This window comes from Struthio camelus, chromosome 16, assembly GCF_040807025.1.
Source record: "Struthio camelus isolate bStrCam1 chromosome 16, bStrCam1.hap1, whole genome shotgun sequence".
Classification (NCBI taxonomy): Eukaryota; Metazoa; Chordata; class Aves; order Struthioniformes; family Struthionidae; genus Struthio; species Struthio camelus.
In genome coordinates, this window is record NC_090957.1 from 1045915 (window position 1) to 1070025 (window position 24111).

General features: G+C 66.6%; 1 protein-coding gene across 1 annotated transcript in view; it reads left to right on the forward strand.

The window, feature by feature from the left end:
* Positions 1-24111, forward strand: part of RYR1 (ryanodine receptor 1) — a 103424-nt gene that overhangs the window by 46908 nt on the left and 32405 nt on the right. Inside the window, 37 exon segments of the mRNA XM_068910408.1 lie at positions 45-882; positions 1530-1730; positions 2951-3062; positions 4025-4168; positions 4296-4569; positions 6311-6425; positions 6533-6665; positions 7615-7709; positions 8403-8538; positions 9037-9223; positions 9948-10059; positions 10229-10349; positions 10686-10855; positions 11597-11817; positions 12225-12315; positions 12408-12548; positions 13096-13259; positions 13883-13961; positions 14456-14545; positions 15053-15193; positions 15486-15563; positions 15656-15731; positions 16169-16292; positions 16773-16888; positions 17247-17314; positions 17840-17961; positions 18256-18305; positions 18395-18455; positions 19278-19516; positions 20205-20286; positions 20865-20995; positions 21596-21832; positions 21835-21906; positions 22208-22448; positions 22704-22791; positions 23211-23303; positions 24023-24037. Of these exon segments, the coding sequence (XP_068766509.1) occupies positions 45-882; positions 1530-1730; positions 2951-3062; positions 4025-4168; positions 4296-4569; positions 6311-6425; positions 6533-6665; positions 7615-7709; positions 8403-8538; positions 9037-9223; positions 9948-10059; positions 10229-10349; positions 10686-10855; positions 11597-11817; positions 12225-12315; positions 12408-12548; positions 13096-13259; positions 13883-13961; positions 14456-14545; positions 15053-15193; positions 15486-15563; positions 15656-15731; positions 16169-16292; positions 16773-16888; positions 17247-17314; positions 17840-17961; positions 18256-18305; positions 18395-18455; positions 19278-19516; positions 20205-20286; positions 20865-20995; positions 21596-21832; positions 21835-21906; positions 22208-22448; positions 22704-22791; positions 23211-23303; positions 24023-24037 (5458 nt within the window).

Consider the following 24111-nt stretch of genomic DNA (forward strand, 5'->3'; position numbering starts at 1 on the left):
GACTCCCCACCACCACCACCACCCTCCTGCCGCCCGCCCGTTAGGTGCATCGACATCATGGAGCTGTCGGAGCGGCTGGATCTGCTGCGCTTCCAGTGGCACTCGCTGAAGCTGTACTGCGCCGTGTGCGCCCTGGGCAACAACCGGGTGGCCCACGCGCTCTGCAGCCACGTGGACCAGGCGCAGCTGCTCTTCGCCATCGAGAGCCCCGAGCTGCCGGGGCCGCTGCGCGCCGGCTACTACGACCTGCTGCTGGCCATGCACCTGGAAGCCGCCCAGCGGGCTCGCGCCTCCATGAGCGCCGAGTTCATCATCCCCATGACCGAGGCCACCAAGAGCATCACCCTCTTCCCCAGCGGCGGCGCCCGGGCGCCCGGTCCCCCCGGCGTCGGACCCAGCGCTTGCCTCCGGCCCCGACCCCATTTCGCCGAGCCCTGCTTCGTGGCGGCGGCGGGGGGCAGCGGGCGGGCGCCGCTGAGCCCCGGGGTGCCTTTGGGCGCCCTGGGCGCTCGGGCTATCCGCATGTTGGCCGAAGCGGTGGCCGGCGGCGGTCCGCACGCCCGCGACCCCGTGGGCGGCAGCGTGGAGTTCCAGCTGGTGCCGGTGCTGAAGCTGGTGTCGGCGCTGCTGGCCGTGGGCGCCTTGGGCGACGGCGACGTCCGCCGCGTCCTCCGCATGATCGAGCCCCGCGTCTTCGGTGAGCCCCGGCGCCGGCCGCCGGCCGCCAACGGGCAGGAAGAGGAGGAGGAGGAGGACGAGGAGGACGAGGAAGCACGGAGGAAGGCCATCGAGGCTGGGGAGATGGAGGCGGAGGAGGAGGAGGAGGAAGGGCTGGAGGAAGGGCTGCTGCAGATGAAGCTGCCCGAGTCGGTCAAGCTGCAGGTGAGAGGTGGTGGGCAGGGGGGGACCGTCACCTCCCCGGTGGGTGCCTGTCCCAGCCCCTGTCCCTGTCCCCATGTCCCAGGTCACCTCCCTGGGGTGCCTGTCCCATCTTCTGTCCCCAGGTCACCTCCTCAGGGTGCTCGTCCCTGCCCCTGTCCTTGGGTCCCCCTGTCCATGGTCACCTTCCCAGGGTGCCTGTCCCCATCAAGGCTCCTGTCCTTGGGTCCCCTCCCCGGGGAGCTTGTCCCAGTCCTTGTCCCCATGTCCCTGGTCACCTCCCTGGGGTGCCTGTCCCAGCTCCTGTCCCCATGTCCCAGCTCACCTCCCTGGGGTGCCTGTCCCAGCCCCTGTCTCCAGGTCACCTCCTTGGGGTGCCTGTCCCAGCCCCTGTCCCTGTCCCCATGTCCCAGGTCACCTCCCTGGGGTGCCTGTCCCATCCCCTGTCTCCAGGTCACCTTCTTGGGGTGCCTGTCCCAGCCCCTGTCGCTGTCCCCATGCCCCTTGTCACCTCCCTGGGGTGCCTGTCCCAGCCCCTTGTCCCCCATCCTTGGGGACCCGCTGGGGCCCCGCACCCCCGGGGTGCCCGCCGTGCCCCCGTCCCGGCTCGCGGGGGTCCTCATGTCCCCGCGCGCCCGCTCTGGCCCCAGATGTGCAACCTGCTGGAGCACTTCTGCGACCGGGAGCTGCAGCACCGGGTTGAGGCCATCGTGGCCTTCTCGGAGCGGCACGTGGAGCGGCTGCAGCGCGACCAGCGCCGCCGCTACGGGCAGCTCATGCGGGCGCTCACCATGTCGGCCGCCGAGACCGCCCGGCGCACCCGCGAGTTCCGCTCGCCCCCCCAGGAGCAGGTGAGGCCCCCACCCGGGGACGGGGACGGAGGTGCAAGGACCTGCGCAGGGAACCGCGCGGCGATGGGGGCTTGGGGACAGGGGCAGCAGGACCTGCGTAGGGACATGGGGACATGTGTGGGGATACAGGGGACGGGGGACATGCGTGGGGATAGGGGGACCGGGCAAGGGGACATGCACAAGGGCAGGGGGACATGCACGGGGACATGGGGTCAATCATGGGGACATGCATGGGGATGGGGGACAGGGCAAGGGGACATGCACAAGGGCAGGGGGACATGCATGGGGATGGGGGACAGGGCAAGGGGACATGCACGGGGACATGGGGTCAATCATGGGGACATGCATGGGGATATGGGGACACACATGGGGATGGGGGACAGGGCAAGGGGACATGCACAAGGGCAGGGGGACATGCATGGGGACATGCATGGCAATATGGGGACAGGGCAGTGGGACGTGCATGGGGACATGGGGTCAATCATGGGGACATGCATGGGGATATGGGGACACACATGGGGATATGGGGACGGGGCAGGGGGACAGGTACAGGGACATGGGGATATGGGGACGGGGGGACGTGCACGGGGACATGGGGTCAATCATGGGGACATGTACAGGGACATGGGAACATGCGTGGGGATAGGAGGACAGGGGCAGGAGGGGGACAAGATAAGGGACATGGGGACATGCATAGGGACATGGGGACATGCATGGGGATGGGGGACAGGGCAAAGGGACACACATGGGGACATGGGGTCAATCATGGGGACGTGCATGGGGACATGGGGACGCACATGAGGACATCCAGAGGGACAGAGGGACACGTGCAGGGACAGAGGGACAGGAACACAGGGACAGGGATGTGGGGACATGCCAGGGGACACTGGGGCATGGGGTGGGGGACATGGACTTGCTCCGGGATGGAGGCATGGGGACATGCCCAGGGGCACGGCGATGGGGACAGGGCACATGGCACCGAGACAGGGCACGCACGGGGGCATGGGACACCCATAGAGATGGGGACAGGGGGACATGACTGGGGACAGAGGTGGGGACACACGTGAGCATGGGGTATGTGGCACTGGGGACACATGGAGGGACACACATGGGGCAGGACATGGCACAGGGATGGGGGGACACGGGACAGAGCCCCTGGCAGGGGATCAGGGCTGCGGTGCTGACCCCCGCGTCCCCCCACCCCACCCTGGTGTCCCCAGATCAACATGATGCTGCAGTACAAGGCGGGGGCGGACGAGGAGGAGTGCCCGGTGCCCGAGGACATCCGCGACGAGCTCCTCGACTTCCACAACGACCTGCTGGCGCACTGCGGTGAGCCCGGGGACAGCCCGGGGACGGGGGGACGTCCTCCGGGACGCCTGGGACCACGGGGAGCCCCATCCAAGCCATGGGGACCTAGCAGAGACAAGGGGACACCTCTGTCCTGTGGGCATGGGGACATCCTCCTTCCTGGGGTCACCAGGATGCCCACCCAGGACCCCCATGGGGACAGCCCGGGGACGGGGGGACGTCCTCCGGGACGCCTGGGACCACGGGGAGCCCCATCCAAGTCATGGGGACCTAGCAGAGACAAGGGGACACCTCTGTCCTGTGGGCATGGGGTCATCCTCCTTCCTGGGGCCACCAGGATGCCCACCTAGGACCCCCGTGGGGACAGCCCAGGGACAGGGGGACGTCCTCCGGGACGCCTGGGACCACGGGGAGCCCCATCCAAGCCATGGGGACCTAGCAGAGACAAGGGGACACCTCTGTCCTGTGGGCATGGGGACATCCTCCTTCCTGGGGTCACCAGGATGCCCACCTAGGACCCCCATGGGGACAGCCTGGGGACGAGGGGACGTCCTCCAGGACACCTGGGACCATGGGGAGCCCCATCCAAGCCATGGGGACCTAGCAGAGACAAGGGGACACCTCTGTCCTGTGGGCATGGGGACATCCTCCTTCCTGGGGCCACCAGGATGCCCACCCAGGACCCCCGTGGGGACAGCCCGGGGACGGGGGGACATCCTCTGAGACTCAGGGACACCTGGGACCACGGGGAACCCCATCCAAGCCATGGGGACTCTGCATGGGGATGCCCTGGGGACCCAGAGGGGACAAGGGGACACCTCCATCCTATGGGTGAAAGGACGGCCACCCAGGACATGGGGACCCCGCTTCCTGGAGCCACCAGGATGCCCACCCAGGGGCACGAGGCCCCCTCCCTCCCTCGCCCCCGATGGGTCACCAAGACCACCGATGACCCCCACCCTGCTTTGCATTGCGCGCCGCAGGCATCGAGCTGGCCGGCGAGGAGGAGGAGGAGGAGGAAGACGCGTCCCTGCGGCACCGGCTCATGGGCCTGGTGCAGAAGGTCGTCGGTCTCCGCAAGAAGGCGGCGGCGGAGGACGCGGCCCCCGAGGAGCCCCCCGTGCCCAGTGCGTGCGTGCATGCACGAGGAGGAGGAGGAGGAAGGGGGCCGCCCGAGGGCAGGCTCGGGGCCGGGGCGGGGGGCGCGCCGAGCCGCGGCGCTCAGCCCCCCCCCCCCCCACCCCGTCCCACCAGGCACGCTGCGGGAGCTGATCTCGCAGACCATGGTGCACTGGGCGCAGGAGTCGTTCATCCAGAGCCCCGAGCTGGTGCGGGCCATGTTCAGCCTGCTGCACCGGCAGTACGACGGGCTGGGCGAGCTGGTGCGGGCGCTGCCCAAAGCCTACACCATCAGCGCCGTCTCCGTGGACGACACCCTCGGCCTCCTCGAGTGCCTGGGCCAGATCCGCTCCCTCCTCATCGTCCAGATGGGACCCGAGGAGGAGAACCTCATGATCCAGAGCATCGGGTGCGCCTCGCCCGCCCAGCACCACCCCGTGCCTCCCCCCAGGCACCCTGTGTCCCCCCTCCATGCACCCTATGTTCCCCCTAATGCACCCTGCGCATCCCTGACCACCCTGTGCGTCCCTCCAGGCACCCTGTGTTCCCCCTCCATGCACCCTATGTTCCCCCTAATGCACCCTTCCCATCCCTGAGCACCCTGTGCGTCCCCCCGGGCGCCCTGTGTCCCCCCTCCGTGCACCCTATGTTCCCCCTAATGCACCCTTCCCATCCCTGACCACCCTGTGCATCTCCCCAGGCACCCTGTGTCCCCCCTCCATGCACCCTATGTTCCCCCTAATGCACCCTTCCCATCCCTGAGCACCCTGTGCGTCCCCCCAGGCACCCTGTGTCCCCCCTCCATGCACCCTATGTTCCCCCTAATGCACCCTTCCCATCCCTGACCACCCTGTGCATCTCCCCAGGCACCCTGTGTCCCCCCTCCATGCACCCTATGTTCCCCCTAATGCACCCTTCCCATCCCTGACCACCCTGTGCGTCCCTCCAGGCACCCTGTGTCCCCCCTCCATGCACCCTATGTTCCCCCTAATGCACCCTTCCCATCCCTGACCACCCTGTGCATCTCCCCAGGCACCCCGTGTCCCCCCTCCATGCACCCTATGTTCCCCCTAATGCACCCTTCCCATCCCTGACCACCCTGTGCGTCCCCCTGTGCACCCTATGTCCCCCCTCCGTGCACCCTATATTCCCCCTAATGCACCCTTCCCATCCCTGACCACCCTGTGCGTCCCCCCGGGCACCCTGTGTCCCCCTCAATGCACCCTGCGCATCCCTGAGAACCCTGTGCGTCCCCCTGGGCACCCTATGTCCCCCTCAATGCACCCTGTGCATCCCTGGGCACCCTATGTCCCCCCTCCATGCACCCTATGTTCCCCCTAATGCACCCTTCCCATCCCTGACCACCCTGTGCATCTCCCCAGGCACCCCATGTCCCCCCTCCATGCACCCTATGTTCCCCCTAATGCACCCTTCCCATCCCTGACCACCCTGTGCGTCCCCCTGTGCACCCTATGTCCCCCCTCCATGCACCCTATGTCCCCCCCAATGCACCCTGCGCATCCCTGAGCACCCTGTGCATCCCCCCATGCACCCTATGTCCCCCCCATCATGCACCCTGCACATTGCTGGGCACCCTGTGCATCACCCCGGGCACCCCATGTCCCCCTGCACATCCCCCCAGGCACCCTGTGTCCCCCTCACCCAGTGCACCCTGCACATCCCTGGGCACCCTGCACATCCCCCCGGGCACCCCACAACCCCTCCAGGCATCCCCCATCCCCCCTGAACGCCCTGCTCATCCCTGGGCCCCCAATATCCCCCCCTAATGTCCCCCTGGGTGCCCCGTGTCTCCCTTGGGCACCCAGAATGCCCCCCAGCACCCTGAATTCCCCCCCCCACAGGCATCCTGTGTCCCCTAGGGTCCTCTAAGCACCCTATATCCTCCCCAGGCTCCCCCAGGCACCTCCTCCCAGCGCCCCATATTGCCCTCTGCACCCTGTGTCCCCCCTGGGGTCCCTTGGGCACCCCATCCTGCCCCAGGCACCCTGAGTCCCCCTCCGCGGGCACCCTGGCTTCCTGGGGCACCCATATCCTGGACATCCCGGGCACCTTGTCCTCCCCACCCGGCCCCAGCTGGGGGGGGGGGTCCCCATGGGTGCTGTGACCTTCCTGTCCCCTCCGTCCTGCAGGAACATCATGAACAACAAGGTCTTCTACCAGCACCCGAACCTGATGCGGGCGCTGGGCATGCACGAGACGGTCATGCAGGTGATGGTCAGCGTGCTGGGCGGCGGCGAGTCCAAGGTGAGCCGGGGCACCCTGGGGACCCAGCGGGCCGCGTCCCCCCTCCCCGGGGCCGCCTGACCCCCGTGTGTCCCGTTCTCTCCCACCGCGCCCCCCGCCACCACCAGGAGATCCGCTTCCCCAAGATGGTCACCAACTGCTGCCGCTTCCTCTGCTACTTCTGCCGCATCAGCCGCCAGAACCAGCGCTCCATGTTCGACCACCTCGGCTACCTCCTGGAGAACAGCAGCATCGGCCTGGGTGAGCCCCGGCCCCGGCCCCGGCCCCTCGCTCCTGCACCGGCCCCACAGCGAGCGTCATCCCCAGGGAGACCTGTCCCTCTGTCCTCTGCTGTGCCGCGTCCTCTCCAAGAGTCCCCTCCTGTCCCCGGCTTGTCCCCAGCCTGGCATCCTGGAGGTCTCCATGTCCCTAGTCTGGTGCCCTGAGGGTCCCTGCACCCTGCTTGTCCCCAGCCTGGCATCCTGGAGGTCCCCATGTCCCCAGCCTGGCATCCTGGCGGTCTCCATGTCCCTAGTCTGGTGCCCTGAGGGTCCCTGCACCCTGCTTGTCCCCAGCCTGGCATCCTGGAGGTCCCCATGTCCCTAGTCTGGCATCCTGGTGGTTTCTCTCCTCCCATGTCCCCTACCTGGCACCCTGGGGTCCCTGCAACCTGCTTGTCCCCAGCCTGGCATCCTGGAGGTCCCCATGTCCCTAGTCTGGCATCCTGGAGGTTTCTCTCCTCCCATGTCCCCTACCTGGCACCCTGGGGTCCCTGCAACCTGCTTGTGCCCAGCCTGGCATCCTGGAGGTCCCCATGTCCCTAGTCTGGTGCCCTGAGGGTTCCTGCACCCTGCTTGTTCCCAGCCTGGCATCCTGGAGGTCCCCATGTCCCTAGTCTGGTGCCCTGAGGGTTCCTGCACCCTGCTTGTCCCCAGCCTGGCATCCTGGAGGTCTCCATGTCCCCAGCCTGCCATCCTGGAGGTCCCCATGTCCCCAGCCAGGCACCGTGGGGTCCTTGCATCCTGCTGTCCCCAGCCTTGGCACCCTGGGGTGCCTGCACCCTTCTTGTCCCCAGTCAGGCACCCAGGTGTCCCCATGTCCCCAAAATGCCACCTGGGGCATGAGATGGCCCCAGGTGGTGGCAGCCAGGGTCCCCTCTCTGTGTCCCTGTCCTCCCCCCCAACCCGACCCCCTGCTCTTGCACCCGCAGGCATGCGGGGCTCGACCCCCCTGGATGTGGCGGCCGCCTCTGTCATCGACAACAACGAGCTGGCCCTGGCCCTCAAGGAGCAGGACCTGGAGAAGGTGCGTCACACACGCTGGTGCGAGGAGGGGTCCTGGCCCGGGCCTGGGGCGGGGGGGGCTGCCCGGCGATGCCTCGCTCCGCCTGCAGTGCACGGCCCCGGGGGAGGCCACCCATGCAGTGTCCCCATGTGAGGTCCTCCGTGCAATGTGCCCGTGCAAGGTCTCCGTGGGAGGTCCCCTATATGAGGTCCTCCGTGCAACGTCCCATGCAAGGTCCCCATGCGAGGTCCTCTGTGCAATGTGCCCACGCAAGGTCTCCATGGGAGATCCCCCATGGGAGGTCCTCCATGTGAGGTCGTCCATGCGATGTGCCAATGCAAGGTCTCTGTGGGAGGTCCCCTACGCGAGGTCCTCCACGCAACGTCCCATGCAAGATCCCCGTGCGAGGTCCTCTGTGCAATGTGCCCATGCAAGGTCTCTGTGGGAGGTCCCCTACGTGGGGTCCTCCGTAAAACGTTCTGTACAATGTCCCCATGCAAGGTCTCCATGGGAGATCCCCCATGGGAGGTTCCCCCGTGCAAGGTCCTCATGGGAGGTCCCCATGGGAGGTCTCCTGTGCAAGGTCCCCATGGGAGGTCCCCCGTGTGAAGCCCCCCAGGCAAGGCTCCTTGTGTGAGCTGCCCCGTGCAGGGTCCCCATGGGAGGCCCCCCATGCGCGGCCCCCCGTGCGAGGCCCCCGTGCTCTGTGCCCAGGTGGTGATGTACCTGGCGAGCTGCGGGCTGCAGAGCTGCCCCATGCTGCTCTCCAAGGGCTACCCCGACATCGGCTGGAACCCCTGCGGCGGCGAGCGCTACCTCGACTTCCTCCGCTTCGCCGTCTTCGTCAACGGTGAGCGGGACCCCCCGCGGGACCCTAGCCTGGCACCCTGGGGGCCCCTGCACCCCTACCCTGATGCCCAAAGGTCCCTGCACCTCTCTGACTCTATCCTGACACCCTGGGGGGTCCTTGCACCCCTCTGACCCCAGCCTGGCACCTTGGGGATCCCTGTACCCCATCCTGCCCCCTTGGAGTCCCTGCACCCCCCACGCCCCCTAGTCTGGCACCCTGGGGTCCCTGCACCCCCTTGCACCCTGTCCTGGCACCCTGGGGTTCCCTGCACCCCATCCTGGCACCCTGGGGTCCCTGCATCCCCTTGCACCCCATCCTGGCACCCTGGGGGGTCCCTGCACCCCATCCTGGCACCCTGGGGGTCCCTGGGGGTCCCTGCACCCCCTTGTCTCCACCCTGGCATCCTGGGGATCCCTGCACCCCATCCTGGCACCCTGGGGGTCCCTGTCCCTGCAGCGGGGTGCCCCGGGCCCCCATGCTGAGCGGCAGCGCCCGCAGGCGAGAGCGTGGAGGAGAACGCCAACGTGGTGGTGCGGCTGCTCATCCGGCGGCCCGAGTGCTTCGGGCCGGCGCTGCGGGGCGAGGGCGGCAGCGGGCTGCTGGCCGCCATCGAGGACGCCATCAAGATCTCCGAGGACCCAGCCCGCGACGGCCCCACCGTCAAGAAGGACCGGCGGCGGGAGCTGTGCGTTGTGTGGGGGACGGGGACCGCCGCGTGCGTCCGGGGCTGCAAACGTCCCCATCCCCATCGCTGGCTGGGCAACCAGCCTCGTGCTGTGACATGCCCTGTGTCCCCTGGCCTGATGTCCCCAAGCCACAATGATGCTTGATGTCCCCTGACCCTGGTGTCCCCATGTCACAGTGATGCCTAGTGTCCCCTGAATCTGATATCCCCATGCCACAATGATGCCTGGTGTCCCCTGACCCTAGTGTCCCCTGGTGTCCCCTGTCCTTAATATCCATATGTCACAATGATGCCTGGTGTCCCCTGACCCTGGTATCCCCATGCCGCAAGGATGCCTGGTGTCCCCTGACCCTAGTGTCCCCTGGTGTCCCCTGTCCTTAATGTCCACATGTCACAATGATGCCTGGTGTCCCCTGACCCTGGTATCCTCATGCCGCAAGGATGCCTGGTGTCCCCTGACCCTAGTGTCCCCTGGTGTCCCCTGTCCTTAATGTCCACATGTCACAATGATGCCTGGTGTCCCCTGACCCTGGTATCCTCATGCCGCAAGGATGCCTGGTGTCCCCTGACCCTAGTGTCCCCTGGTGTCCCCTGTCCTTAATGTCCACATGTCGCAATGATGCCTGGTGTCCCCTGACCCTGGTATCCCCATGTCGCAAGGATGCCTGGTGTCCCCTGATCCTAGTGTCCCCTGGTGTCCCCTGACCTTGCCATCCCTGTGCAGGTTCAGTGCTGAGGAGACGCACGAGGAGAACCGGGTGCACCTGGGCAACGCCATCATGTCCTTCTACGCCGCCCTCATCGACCTGCTGGGCCGCTGCGCCCCGGAGATGCATGTAGGGACACGACTGGGGTTCACAGGGCGGAGGGGGACGTGGACAGGGCCGTGCACAGAGATACGTCCAGGGGGCGTGCGTGGGGACGTGCACGGATGGGGACATGCATAGGGGTTTGGGATGGGGACACGGCCGAGGGTGCCCACGCAGCCCCCCTCTCGGCCCCCAGCTCATCCAGGCGGGCAAGGGCGAGGCGCTGCGGATCCGGGCCATCCTCCGCTCCCTCGTGCCCCTCGATGACCTCGTGGGCATCATCAGCCTCCCGCTGCAGATCCCGGCCTTCGGCAAAGGTGGGTGGCCAGGGACACCTGGCTGGGGGAGCGTGGGGGCACCCAGCCATCCCCAGGGATCATGGGACTGGGTGGAGGTGGGGACACTCAACCATCCCTGGGGTCTCCAGGCTGGGAGGACATGGGAACACCTGGCCGTGCCTGGGGTCATGGGGCTGGGAGGACATGGGGGCACCTGGCCATGCCTGGGGTCATGGGGCTGGGGGGACATGGGGATGCCTGGCCGTGCCTGGGGTCATGGGGCTGGGGGGACATGGGGACACCCAGCCATCCCCAGCATCTCCGGGCTCTGCATGGGGACGTGGGGGACACCCAGCTATGGCCCCGCGTCCCCAGATGGGAACATCGTGGAGCCCCGCATGTCGGCCAGCTTCGTGCCCGACCACAAGGCGCCCATGGTGCTCTTCCTGGACCGCGTCTACGGCATCGAGACGCAGGATTTCCTCCTGCACGTGCTCGAGGTCGGCTTCCTGCCCGACATGCGGGCGGCCGCCTCGCTGGACACGGTGAGTTCCGAGGTGCTGGGGGGGGACCCAGGGGATGCCCGTGTTCGGGCACGTGTGGGGCGGGTATGGCATTGCCCTGCCCCATGGGCTGGGCACGGGGTCCCTTTGCCTTGGGGTCCTCCTATGGGGTGGAGACGAGGGTCTCACTTCCTGTGGGATGGATATGGAGTCTCATTTCCCCATGGGATGGATATGAGGTCCCCCAAACCTACTCTGCCCCAGGGGATGGATATGGGGTCCCTTTGTCTTGGGGTCCTCCTGTGGGGTGGAGATGGGGACTCTTTTCCCTACCAGGATAGATATGGGCATCTTCTTTCCCTATGGGATGGGTAGGGGGTCCCCTAAACCTGCACTGCCCCATGGGATGGAGACAGGGTCCATTTGCCTGAGGGAGTCCTCCTATGGGGCAGATGCAGGGATCCCTTTGCCTTGGGGTCCTCCAGCAGGATGGGTACGAGGTCTCCCCTTGGGATGGCCATAGGGTCCCCTAAACCTGCTCTGCCCCATGGGATAGATATGGGGTCCATTTGCCTTGGGGTCCTCCTGCAAGATGGATACAAGGTCTAACTTTGGGACAGATATGGGGTCCCCCAAACCTGCTCTGCCCCATGGGATAGATATGGGATCTCTTTGCCTTGGGGTGCTGCAGCGGGGTGGCTACGGGCAGTTCCTGCCCCATGGGATGGCTGCGGGGTCCCCAGCGCCCGGTGACCACCGGCCCACGGGGCCACCGTGCCACAGGCCGCCTTCAGCACGACGGAGATGGCGCTGGCGCTGAACCGCTACCTGTGCCTGGCGGTGCTGCCCCTCATCACCAAGTGCGCCCCGCTCTTCGCCGGCACCGAGCACCGGGCCATCATGGTGGACTCCATGCTGCACACCATCTACCGCCTCTCCCGCGGGCGCTCGCTCACCAAGGCCCAGCGCGATGTCATTGAGGAGTGCCTCATGGCCCTGTGCCGGTGAGGGACGCGGACCCCCGACACCTCCTGGCACCCGGCCCCGATGCCCTTGGGCCCTCCTGCACCCCAGCACCCCACTCTGACACCTCCAGCACCTCCTGCACCCTGACACCCGGCCCCGATGCCCTTGGGACCTCCTGCACCCCAGCACCCCACTCTGACACCTCCAGCACCTCCTGCACCCCAGCACCCGGCCCCAATGCCCTTGGGACCTCCTGCACCCCTGCACCCCACTCTGATGCCTCCATCACCCCCTGCACCCTGGTATCCAGCCCCGATGCCCTTGGAACCTCCTGCACCCCTGCACCCTACTCTGACACCTCCATCACCCCCTCCACCCCTGAGCACCCCCTGGGTCCCCTGCACTCCCTCGACACCCCTCGAGCCGATGGCCCCTGTCCCCCCAGGTACATCCGTCCCTCCATGCTGCAGCACCTTCTGCGCCGGCTGGTCTTCGACGTCCCCATCCTCAACGAGTTCGCCAAGATGCCCCTCAAGGTGAGGCCGGGGTGGGGTGCCATTCATGGCTCCATGGGGCCCACCGCGGGTGTCCGGCGGGCATCCCCATAGCCGTGTCCCCGTGTCCCCAGCTGCTGACGAACCACTACGAGCGCTGCTGGAAGTACTACTGCCTGCCCAGCGGCTGGCCCAACTACGGCGTCAGCTCCGAGGAGGAGCTGCACCTCACCCGCAAGCTCTTCTGGGGCATCTTCGAGTCGCTGGCCCACAAGGTCCGCGGGCACCCAGCTGGCGGCTGGGATGGGGACGTGGGATGGGATGCAGGATGGGGACGCTGGCGGTGGCCGGGATGGGGACAGCAGTGGTGGCCAGGATGGGGACACTGGAGGGGGGGACACCAGCGGTGGCTGGGATGGGGACATGGGATGAGGACGCCAACGGTGGCTGGGATGGGGACACAGGATGGGGACATGGGATGAGGACACCAGCGGTGGCCAGGACATCCTATAAGGGAGCTAGAAGGGGGCTACATGGAACATAGAGTGGGTGTCAGGGGGCTGTGTGGGGTGAAGGGGAGATCTAAGGGGGATATAGGGGGTCCATGTGGCATATAGGGTAGCTCTGATGGGTCTATATAGGACGAAGGGGAGCTCCAAGGGGGATATAAGGGGTCGGTGTGGCACCTAGGGCAGCTCTAACGGGGCCGTATAGGACGAAGGGGGGACCCGAGGGGGCTCCAGGGGGCCGGTGTGGGTGCAGGGCTGCCGCGGGGAGGCCAGGGGGGTCCCGACCGGGTGCCTGAGCCCCCACGCCCCGCAGAAGTTCGACGCCGAGCTCTACAAGCTGGCCATGCCCTGCCTGTGCGCCATCGCCGGCGCCCTCCCGCCCGACTACGTGGACGCCAGCTACTCCTCCAAGACGGAGAAGAAGGCCTCCGTGGACGCCGAGGGCAACTTCGACCCCAAGCCCGTCGAGACCCTCAAGTAGGCACGGGAGCAGCCCGATGCCCCCAAAACTCCCCACCGCCCTCCTGGACCCCCCCGTCCCGGGGTCTTAGCAACCCCCGATACTCCCTGTACCCTCATGCTGGGGTCTCTGTAATCCCCAGGACCCCCCCCCGTACCCCTGTCTTGGGGCGTCTCCAACCTCCAGGACCCCCTGATAACCCCTGTACCCTCATCCGGGGGTCTCTGCAACCCCCAGAACCCCTTGATACCCTCCGTACCCTTATCTGGGGGTCTCTGCAACCCCCAGGACCCCTTGATATCCCCCATACCCCTATTTCGGGGTCTTTGCAACTCCCAGGACCTCCCCATACCCCCATCCTGGGGTCTTTGCAACCCCCACGATCCCCCCATATCCCCCATCCTGGGGTCTCTGCAACCCCCAGGACCCCCTGATACTCCCCATACCCCCATCCTAGGGTCTCTGCAACCCCTGACACCCCCGATGCCCCCCAGTACCCCCATCCTGCATTTGTACAGCCCCTGATGGCCCCCTAAGCCTTGGGCCCCCCATGCCTGCCCCTGCCCCCCCCGGCACCCCCATGACTGCACACCCAGGATGCAGCCAGACCCTGACCCCCCCCATATCCCCCCCACCACAGCGTCATCATCCCCGAGAAGCTGGACGGCTTCATCAACAAGTACGCCGAGTACACTCACGAGAAGTGGGCATTCGACAAGGTGGGGGCCCCCGCGTCCCCCCGGCACCTCTGTGACACCCCGGGACCCCCCAGGGCTCCCTGCACCCCTGGGACCCCCTCCGGACCCCCATGCACCTGCATGGACCCCCCTCAACCCCTGGGACCCCCCCAGACCCCTGTGCACCTGCATGGACTCCCCTGCACTCCTAGGACCCCCCCCAGACCCCCATGCATGTGCATGCCCCCCCTGCACCCCTGGGACCCCCCTGGACCCCCCTGGACCCCATGCACCTGTATGGACTCCCCTGCACTCCTAGGACCCCCCCCAGACCCCCATGCATGTGCATGCCCCCCCTGCACCCCTGGAACCCCCTCTGGACTCCCATGTACCTGTATGGCCCCCCTGCACCCCAGGGCTGCCCCCCGGACCCCCAAGCTCTCCATGCCTCTGCATGCTCCCCCAAGCCCCCTGCAGCCCTGGGACCCCCCCCCCCCCGAGCCCCCCTCCCCGTGACGTCCCGGCACCTTCGGCAGATCCAGAACAACTGGTCCTTCGGGGAGACGGTGGATGAGGAGGCCAAGACCCACCCCATGCTGCGGCCCTACAAGACCTTCTCCGAGAAGGTACCGTGCGCGTCCCCCACCCCAGGGCCAGGCTGGGACCCCCGGCCCTGGCTGGACTCCCCTGCCCAGGTCCATCCAGCCCCTGACCCCACCTGGACCCCTTCAACCCCATCCAGATCCTCCAACCCCACATGTCTCCTCTGACTCAATCCTGACCCCTCTCAACCCCATCTACACCCCACTGGCCCCATCCAGACCTCCCCAATCCTATCAAGGCCCCCCAACACCATCTGGACCCCACAACCCTATCTGGCTTCTTGGTCCTGTCTGGACCCCCAGCTCCATCAAGACCCCCCCAGCCCCCTCCAGTTCTCTCAATCCTATCCTGATCCTCCAACTCTGTTTGGGGCTTCCTGACCCCATGCAGAACCTTCCAACCCCATCTGGTTGCCTGGCCCCATCTGGACTCTCCACACTTGACCATACCTGGCTATGGGGCCATGATGGGGAACACCTCAGGGTGCTCCAAGAGCAGGCCCCCCTGACCCCCGCCTGTGCTCTCCCCAGGACAAGGAGATCTACCGGTGGCCCATCAAGGAGTCGCTGAAGGCCATGCTAGCCTGGGAGTGGATGGTGGAGAAAGCCCGCGAGGGCGAGGAGGACAAGGCAGAGAAGAAGAAGACCCGCAAGATCTCCCAGTCTGCCCAGGTGGCGCTCGGATGCCTGGGTCCCCCTGAGCTCGGGGGAGGGGATGGGTGGTGGAGTAGGGAGAGGATGGATCCCCTGGGGTGCATTGGGGGTCTGCAGGGTGGAGCAGGGGCATCCTGGACGCCTGGGTCCACTGGAGGGTGGGTAGAGGGATCTATGAGGTGGAAAAGAGGAAGCCTGGATGCCTAGTGGGCCAGTGGGGTCTATGGGGTGCAGCAGGGTCCCCTTGGGGACACCTGAGTTCCTCTGGCTCGGGGTTGGGTGCTCAATGCTGGGACGTTCCCCTCTCCAGGCCACCTATGACCCCAGCCACGGCTACAGCCCCCAGCCCGTGGACCTCTCAGGGGTGACACTGTCCCGGGAGCTGCAGGTGAGCGCGTCTATGTCCCTATCGTGTCCCCCATGGCACTGGTGTGGGACCCCTGCGGTGGGACCCCCCACCCATCTCGCCGTGTCCCCCAGGCCATGGCGGAGCAGCTAGCTGAGAACTACCACAACACCTGGGGCCGCAAGAAGAAGCAGGAACTGGAGGCCAAGGGTGAGCAGCCCCACCAATCCGGCCCCCCTAGCTGTGACCCCCACCCTGGGGAGGCTCTTCCCCACCTTCGGGCTCCCCCAGGTGGATGCTGCCCCCGCTCCCAAGGATGTTTGTCTTCTCCTGGGGATCCCCCCATGGTGGGTGCTCCTCCTTAGGTTCCACCCCCATGGATGTTCCCCTGCCCCCCCAAGGTCCCCCCATGAATCTTACCTCTTGGGTCCCCCCCCCATGAATGCATCTCTGCCCCCATTGTCCCCCCATGGGTTACCCTGGAGTGCTGCCCCCTCTGTGGGTGCGGCCCCTTGGGGTCCCCCGCCATGGATGCTGCACCCCATGGGTGCTCCTCTCCATGGGGCGTCTTCTCCCCACGGATGCCCCTCTCCCCCACGGGTGCTCCCCATGGCTGCCACCCCCACGGGTGCTGATGTGGGTGCCAGGCGGGGGCTCGCACCCCCTGCTCGTGCCCTATGACACCCTGACGGCCAAGGAGAAGGCGCGGGACCGTGAGAAGGCCCAGGAGCTGCTCAAGTTCCTGCAGCTCAATGGCTACGCCGTCACCCGGTGGGTGCTGTGGGGTGCAGGGGGGCCTGGGGGGTCCGGGGGACACAGATATGGGGGGATATGGGTGGATTTGGGGAAGCTGAAGGGTACTGGGGGGATTTGGGGGCATTGAGGGGGTTGGAGATTTAAGGGGGTTTAGGGGTACTGGGCAGTTTGGGGTCACGGCGGGTCTGGGGGCATTGGTGGAGTTTTGGGGTCACCGGGGCAGATCTGGGGGCATGATAGGATTAGGGTCCACCTCTGCCATGGGGTCCATGTGGGGGGCTGAAGGACACGGAGCTGGGGTTTTGGGGTTTGGGGGTGCCCCATTGACCCACTCCCCCCAGCACAAGGGGCTGAAGGACACAGAGCTGGGGTCTTTGGAGGACCGGGGGTTTGGGGGCACCCCATTGATCCCCTGGCATAGGGGGCTGTTGAGATGGAGCTGGGGGGTTGGGGGGACGGGGGGTTTGGGGGCACCCTGTTGACCCCCCAGCACAGGGGGCTGAAGGACATGGAGCTGGACACCTCGTCCATCGAGAAGCGCTTTGCCTACGGCTTCCTCCAGCAGCTGCTCAAGTGGATGGACATCTCGCAGGAGTTCATTGCCCACCTGGGTATGGCCCCCTGGACCCCCCCAGGACCCCCCGCAACCTCCCAGGACCCTCTGGGACCTCCTCCCCAGTCTTCTGGGACCCCCCTCAGCCCTGCAGGACTCTCTGGTGTTCCCTGGGACCCCCATGGTCCCCCAGGACCCCTGGAGAGCCCGATGACCCTGGGACCCCACCCCGAGACTCCCAGCTGCTCATCAGGACACCCCTGTCTGCCTGACCCCATGTCCCCATCATCCCTATGTCCCCCCCACAATGATCCCCATCCACCTTCATGTCCCCGTGCCTCTACCCACCGTGTCCCCCAGCCCCGTGTCCCCCAGCCCCATGTCCCCCGCGCCCCCCTGACTGCCTGCCCCCCCAGAGGCCGTGGTGAGCAGCGGGCGGGTGGAGAAATCCCCCCACGAGCAGGAGATCAAGTTCTTCGCCAAGGTCAGAGGGGTCTGAAACGGGGAGGGGGGGAGATCCCGAAAGGGGAGGGGGGACGGGGACCCCAAAGCAGAGGCACCGTGATGGGGGGACAGAGTGGCTTCAGCATAGACACCCCAGCAGCCCCCACCCCTGGGGGCTGGGGAGCGGGGTGCTTGGGGTCCCCATGGGGTGTTTGGGGTCCTGTATGTTGTAGTTGGGGTCCCCATGGGGTTGCTGTGGGGTGTGGGGGTTGTTTGAGGGTGCCCCTGGTGTGCAGCTGCTTGCGGTCCTCCCATGGGTTTTTGGGGGGTGTCCCTGGGGGTCCCTTATGGGGTATTTGGAGTCCCTATAGAGGGTTTTGGGGTGCCCCATGGGTAGCTATTGAGGTGCCCCATAGGGTGATCAGGTCCCCTATGGGGGGGTTGGGGGCACCGGGGGGCGATTTGGGGTGTTCCCTAGGTGTGCTCAAGGGCAGCCCCCCATGCAGAGGCCCTGGGGTGGCCGGGAGGTGCCAGGGGTCCCCCTGACCCCTGTGACCCCCCCCAGATCCTGCTGCCCCTCATCAACCAGTACTTCCACAACCACTGCCTCTACTTCCTCTCCACCCCAGCCAAGGTGCTGGGCAGTGGTGGCCACGCGTCCAACAAGGAGAAGGAGATGATCACCAGGTGAGGGGGGACGAGGGCCAGCCCCCCAACCCCCTGGCCTGGGAGATGGGGCACTGAGCCCCCCCCAGCCCCCCCATCCAGGGGACAGGGTGCCGAGACCCCTCCAAATCCCCCTAGTCTTCTCCCAAACCTCTCCCCGGTGCAGGAGACAGGGCTCCGAGCCCCCCCCAAAATGCCCCTGGTCCGGGGTTGTCACCCCACTGTGCCCCATCCCCTACCTGGGGCATTCGGGGTCCCCCCTGCACCCTGCTCCCCTGTTATCTTGCTCTTCCTCCTCTTCTCTTCCTCCTCCAGCCTCTTCTGCAAGCTGGCCGCCCTCGTCCGCCACCGCGTCTCTCTCTTCGGTAAGGGGCCGAGGTCCCCGGGGTCCCCCGGGATGGGGGACGGTTTTGGGGTGAGCCGGCTGCACCTCACCCCGTCCCCGTGTCCCCAGGCACCGACGCGCCGGCCGTGGTGAACTGCCTGCACATCCTGGCCCGCTCGCTGGACGCCAGGTGGGACCGGGTCCCCGCGGGCCCCGAGCGTGCCGATGTCACCCCCGTGCCAGCCCTGTCCCCACGGGGCCCCGAAACCTGGAGCCACCACGATGCTGCTCCTGTCCCTGCAGTGCTCAGTGCCACCTTGATTCTGTCCCCATCTCTGTGGTGTCCTGATGCCATCCGTGTCCCCATGGTGCTCAGTGCCACCCTGATTCTGTCCCCATCTCTGTGGTGTCCTGATGCCATCCGTGTCCCCATGGTGCTCAGTGCCACCCTGATTCTGTCCCCATCTCTGTGGTGTCCTGATGCCATCCGTGTCCCCATGGTGCTCAGTGCCACCCTGATTCTGTCCCCATCTCTGTGGTGTCCTGATGCCATCCATGTCCCCATGGTGCTCAGTGCCACCCTGATTCTGTCCCCATCTCTGTGGTGTCCTGATGCCATCCGTGTCCCCATGGTGCTCAGTGCCACCCTGATTCTGTCCCCATCTCTGTGGTGTCCTGATGCCATCCGTGTCCCCATGGTGCTGTCCCCATCCCCTGCACTAGCTGTGCCCTGATGCCACCTTGATGGCATCCTTGTCCCCATGGTGCCCCAGTGTCTGGTACCACCCAAAAGCTGTCCCCAACCCTGCAGTGCTCCAGTGCTCGATGTGACCCCAAAGCCATCCCCACAGTGCCACCCAGCTGCTGTCCGTGTCCCCATGCTGGCTGTGCCCCACTGCCCAATGCCACCCCACCGCCTAGTGGCACCCCATAGCGGTGCCCAAGTTGGACTTGTGCCGAGTGGCCGTCTGCCCGCTGTGGCCGTGCTGAGCTGACGATCACGTCCCCCCAGGACGGTGATGAAGTCGGGCCCCGAGATCGTGAAGGCCGGGCTGCGGTCCTTCTTCGAGAGTGCCTCCGAGGACATCGAGAAGATGGTGGAGAACCTTAAGCTGGGCAAGGTGACGCAGAGCCGTACCCAGGTGAAGGGGGTGGCCCAGAACATCAACTACACCACGGTGGCCCTGCTGCCCGTCCTAACCTCCCTCTTCGAGCACGTGGCCCAGCACCACTTCGGGGACGACGTCATCCGTGAGGACACAGGGGACATAGCAGGGATGAGGGACACAGCAGGGACGGGGACACTACGGGGATGGAGGGCCCTGGGGCAAGCCAGTGGGATGGGGGCCCACGGGGGACATGGGGACATGTTGGGGACAGGGGGCATGGCAGGGGCGGAGGCGTGCTGGGGATGGGGGACACCAGGGGAGCATTAGGGATGGGGGCGTTTTGGGGATGGGAACATGGGGGCACATTGGGGACGAAGGCCGTGGAAGGGATGGGGGATGCACTGGGGACAGTGGAGACGGGGGATGGAGCACATTGGGGACAGAGGGCCCAGCAGGGGCGAGGGACATAGAGGCACACTGGGGACATGGGGATGCTTGGGAGGAAGGGGTCACGGTAGAGATGGGGGGACACTTGGGGGCGCATTGAGGATGGGGACACTTTGGGGACAGGGAGCGCAGCAAGGATGGGAGGCACGTTGGGGATGGGGAACTCTGGGGACAAGGGGGCGTTTTAGGGATGTGGCGCATCAGAGACGGGGACTCTGGGGACAGAAGACTGGGGAATGCTTCAGGGACGAGGGGACAATTTGGGGATGGGGGTAGAGAGGGGACAGGGCGATGGAGCCTGCTGGGGCAGTTTGGGGGTGCAGGGACCTGCTGGTGGGGGGGACACAGGGACACCACAGCCCTGACCTCCCCTGTCCCTGCAGTCGATGATGTCCAGGTCTCCTGCTACCGGATCATGTGCAGCATCTACTCGCTGGGCACCACCAGGAACCCCTACGTGGAGAGGTGAGGGGCTGGGGGGCAGCCAGGGTGGGAGGTGCCTGGGTCCCCCAGCACCCCCTTTCCCTGCAGATCAACGGGTGGCTTTGGGGTTGCCATTGAGGGGTGCTCATGCCCAGGGGGTCACCAGGGCCCTGGGGTGCCAGTGAGAGGTAGTTGTGCCCATGGGGTGCCCATGCCTGTGAGGTGGCCACGGCCAAAGGGCACCCATGGAGTGGTTGTGCCCCTGGGGTGCCCATGGAGTACCCATGCCCATGGGGTGCCCATGGTCCTGGCGTGCCAGTGGGGTGGCTGTAGCCATGGGGTGCCCGTGCCTGGTGAGTCCCCATGGAGTGGCCGTGCCCATGGGGTGGTTGTGCCCATGGGATGCCCATGCTAGTGGGGTTCACCTGGGGGGCCCATGGGCTGCCAATGGCCCTGGGGTGCTTATGGGATGGCTGTGCCCATGGGGTGCCCATGCTGGTGGGGTTGCCCTGGGATGCCCAAACCACTGGGGAAGCTGTAGCCATGGGGTGCCCCTGGGGTGTCCATGCCCATGGGGTGGCCATGGGGTGGCCGTGGCCCCAGCACCTGTGTGTCCGCAGGCAGCGCCCGGCGCTGGGCGAGTGCCTGGCCCGCCTGGCCGCCGCGATGCCCGTGGCCTTCCTGGAGCCGCAGCTCAACGAGTTCAACCCCTGCTCCGTCTACAGCACCAAGTCCCCCCGCGAGCGGGCCAGTGAGTCGGCGGTGACCCCCCCCTTGCCTTGGGGGCTGGGGACGGACCCCCGGCACCCCAACTGGACCCCCACCCTAGGGTGCCCCTACTTCCCCCTAGCTTTGGAGCACCTTCATGTCCCTGGTGCCCCTCATGTCCTTGATGCCCCTCAGTCTCCCCAGTTTTGGGGCACCCTCAGTAGCTCCCGCTTCCCCCAGGTTTGGGGCACCTCCTCCTGTCCCCGATGCCTCCCACTTAGCTTCTGCTTTGGGCCACCCCAGCGCCTTCAAATTGCCCCCAGGTTTGAGGCATCTCCACGTTCCCAATGTCCCCCAGTTGCCCCAGCTTCTGAGTACCCCCAGTGCCCCCGATTTCCCCCACCTTTGGGGCACCTCCACATCCTCAGTGCCCCCAATTACGCCAGCTTCGGGGCCACCCTGATGCCCACCCAGTTTCCCCCACCTTGGGAGCACCTGCATGTCCTTGATACCTTCCAGGTTTGGGGCACCCCCACATCCCTGATGCCCCTCGCTTGCCCCACCTTTGGGGTCCCCTCATGTCCCCGATGTCCCCACCTTTGGGGCACTCCCACGTCCCTGAGCCAGCCCCATGTCCCCGCAGTCCTGGGGTTGCCCAGCCGGGTGGAGGAGATGTGCCCCGACATCCCAGACCTGGAGCGCCTGATGCGGGACATCGGGGGCCTGGCGGAGTCGGGCGCCCGCTACACGGAGATGCCCCATGTCATCGAGGTGACGCTGCCCATGCTCTGCAACTACCTGCCGCGCTGGTGGGAGCGCGGCCCCGACACCCTGCCCCAGGGGCCCTGGGCCACCGCCGTCACCGGGCAGCACCTCAACGCCCTGCTGGGGAACATCCTCCGCATCGTCGTCAACAACCTGGGCATCGACGAGGCCTCCTGGATGAAGCGCCTGGCAGGTGGGTGCGGGGGAGGACGCAGGGATGGCGCCGGGGTCCCTTGGTGGGTCCCAGGGCTGGTGCTGGGGTCCCTTGGTGAGTCCCAAGGATGGTACCAGAGTCCCTTGGTGGGTCTCAGAGATGGTGCCAGGATCCCATGGTGGGTCCCAGGGATCTAGGGCTGGTGCTGGCATCCCTCAGCAGGTCCCGGGGCTGGTGCTGGTGTCCCTGGGTGGGTCCCAGGGATGCAGGGCTGGTGCTGGTGTCCCTGGGTGGGTCCTGGGGACACGGGGACGATGGCAGCGCCTGTCCCCGCAGTGTTCGCCCAGCCCATCGTGAGCAAGGCGAAGCCGGAGCTGCTCCGCTCCCACTTCATCCCCACCATGGAGAAGCTGAAGAAGCGAGCGGGCAAGGTGGTGGCCGAGGAGGAGCAGCTCCGCATGGAGGCCAAGGCCGAGGCCGAGGACTCGGAGCTGCTCATCCGCGACGAGTTCTCCGTGCTCTGCCGCGACCTCTACGCCCTCTACCCCCTGCTCATCCGCTACGTGGACAACAGCCGGTGAGGGCATATGGGGACCAGGCAGGGGACACGGGGACGTGGCCAGGGGCCACCAGGATGCTGCCAGGGCTTGGGGATGTGGCCCTGGGATACGACCACCCCCTGGTCCATCCCTGATGCTGCAGTGGGGAACATGGACACTGGGGGACAGGGGTGTCCCTTCGCGGTGGCCGTGGGGCCCTTGGGACCCCTCCCCATGGCCACGGGGACCGAGGCACCCCGAGGACCCACTGACAATGGCCGTGGGGCTGGCAGGGCCAAGTGGCTGACAGAGCCCAACTCGGACGCAGAGGAGCTCTTCCGTATGGTCGGGGAGGTCTTCATCTACTGGTCCAAGTCCCATGTGAGTGGGGGGCACTGGGAGGACCCTGGGGGTGCATGGGGGGCCAAGGGGGATGGAGGGACCTGGGGGTTCCTGAAGGGACAGTGGGGTGCAAGGAATGGGGTTACTTGGGGGGGGTCATAGGGGTAGGGGGCACTGGGGTGCCTAGGGGGAGCCTGGGGGTCACGAGGGGGGACATAAGGGGCACGGGGGACATGGAAAGGCACAGGGGCTGGGGGTGTCTGGGGAGCGTGGGGGGCACGGAGGGGATCACTGGGTGCATGGAGGGGTATGAGCCCATTGGGGGGACATGGAGGACACTGGTGCATGGAGTGGTGCAGGACTGGGGGGACATGGGGGGACGCAGGGGACACGGGGGGACGCAGAGGGAGGTGGCCAAGCAGGGGTCGCTCACCCCGTGTCCCCCACCTCCCCGGCAGAACTTCAAGCGGGAGGAGCAGAACTTCGTGGTGCAGAACGAGATCAACAACATGTCTTTCCTGACGGCCGACAGCAAGAGCAAGATGGCCAAGGTGGCGGGCCGGACCCCCAACTGCCCCCTAACCCCTGTCCACACCCCTAACCTCGTCTGGCCCCTCTGCTCCCCCAGCTCCAGGGTCCCCCCATCCCGTACCCCCAGCCCATGGCCCCCATCCACCAGCTACCTCCGTCGCCTGCTTGGCGGGCCTCCATCCCCCTCATCTGCTTGGTGCCCCCAAACCCAACCTGCTCTGGAGGACATCAACCTCTCCCCCCCCAACCTGTCTGGTGCCCCCCAACCTCCTCCAGCCCACCTAGTACCCCCAAACCACCTAGTACCCCCAAACCACCCTAAAACCAGGCGCCTCCATCCCTCCCCTTCCACCTGGTACCCCAGATCCCCCAGCTCACCTGGTACCCCCAAACCACCCCATCCCACCTTATTCTGGGTTCTCCATCCCTCCCCTTCCACCTAGTACCCCCAATCCCACCCCCAGCCCACCTGGTATCCCTAAGCTGCCCCAATCCACCTGGTACCTCCAAACTCCCCCTTATTCTGGGGTCTCCATCCCTCCCCTCCCACCTGGTACCCCAAAACCCCCTAACCCACCTGGTACCCCCAAACCACCCCCCCTTATTCAGGGGTCTCCATCCCTCTCCCTTAACCTGGTACCCCAATCCCCTCCCTGCACATCCTCCCTGGGGCCGTGGGTCACCGGGACCTAACTCTGTCTCTTCTCTCCTGCCCTCGCCTGCGGGTGCTGGTGTCTAGTCCGGAGACGGCCAGGTTAGCGCTGCGTAGGGGGGCCGCAGGGATACCGGCCCCATAGGGCCCCCCCTGGGTCCTGCCCCATGGGGCCA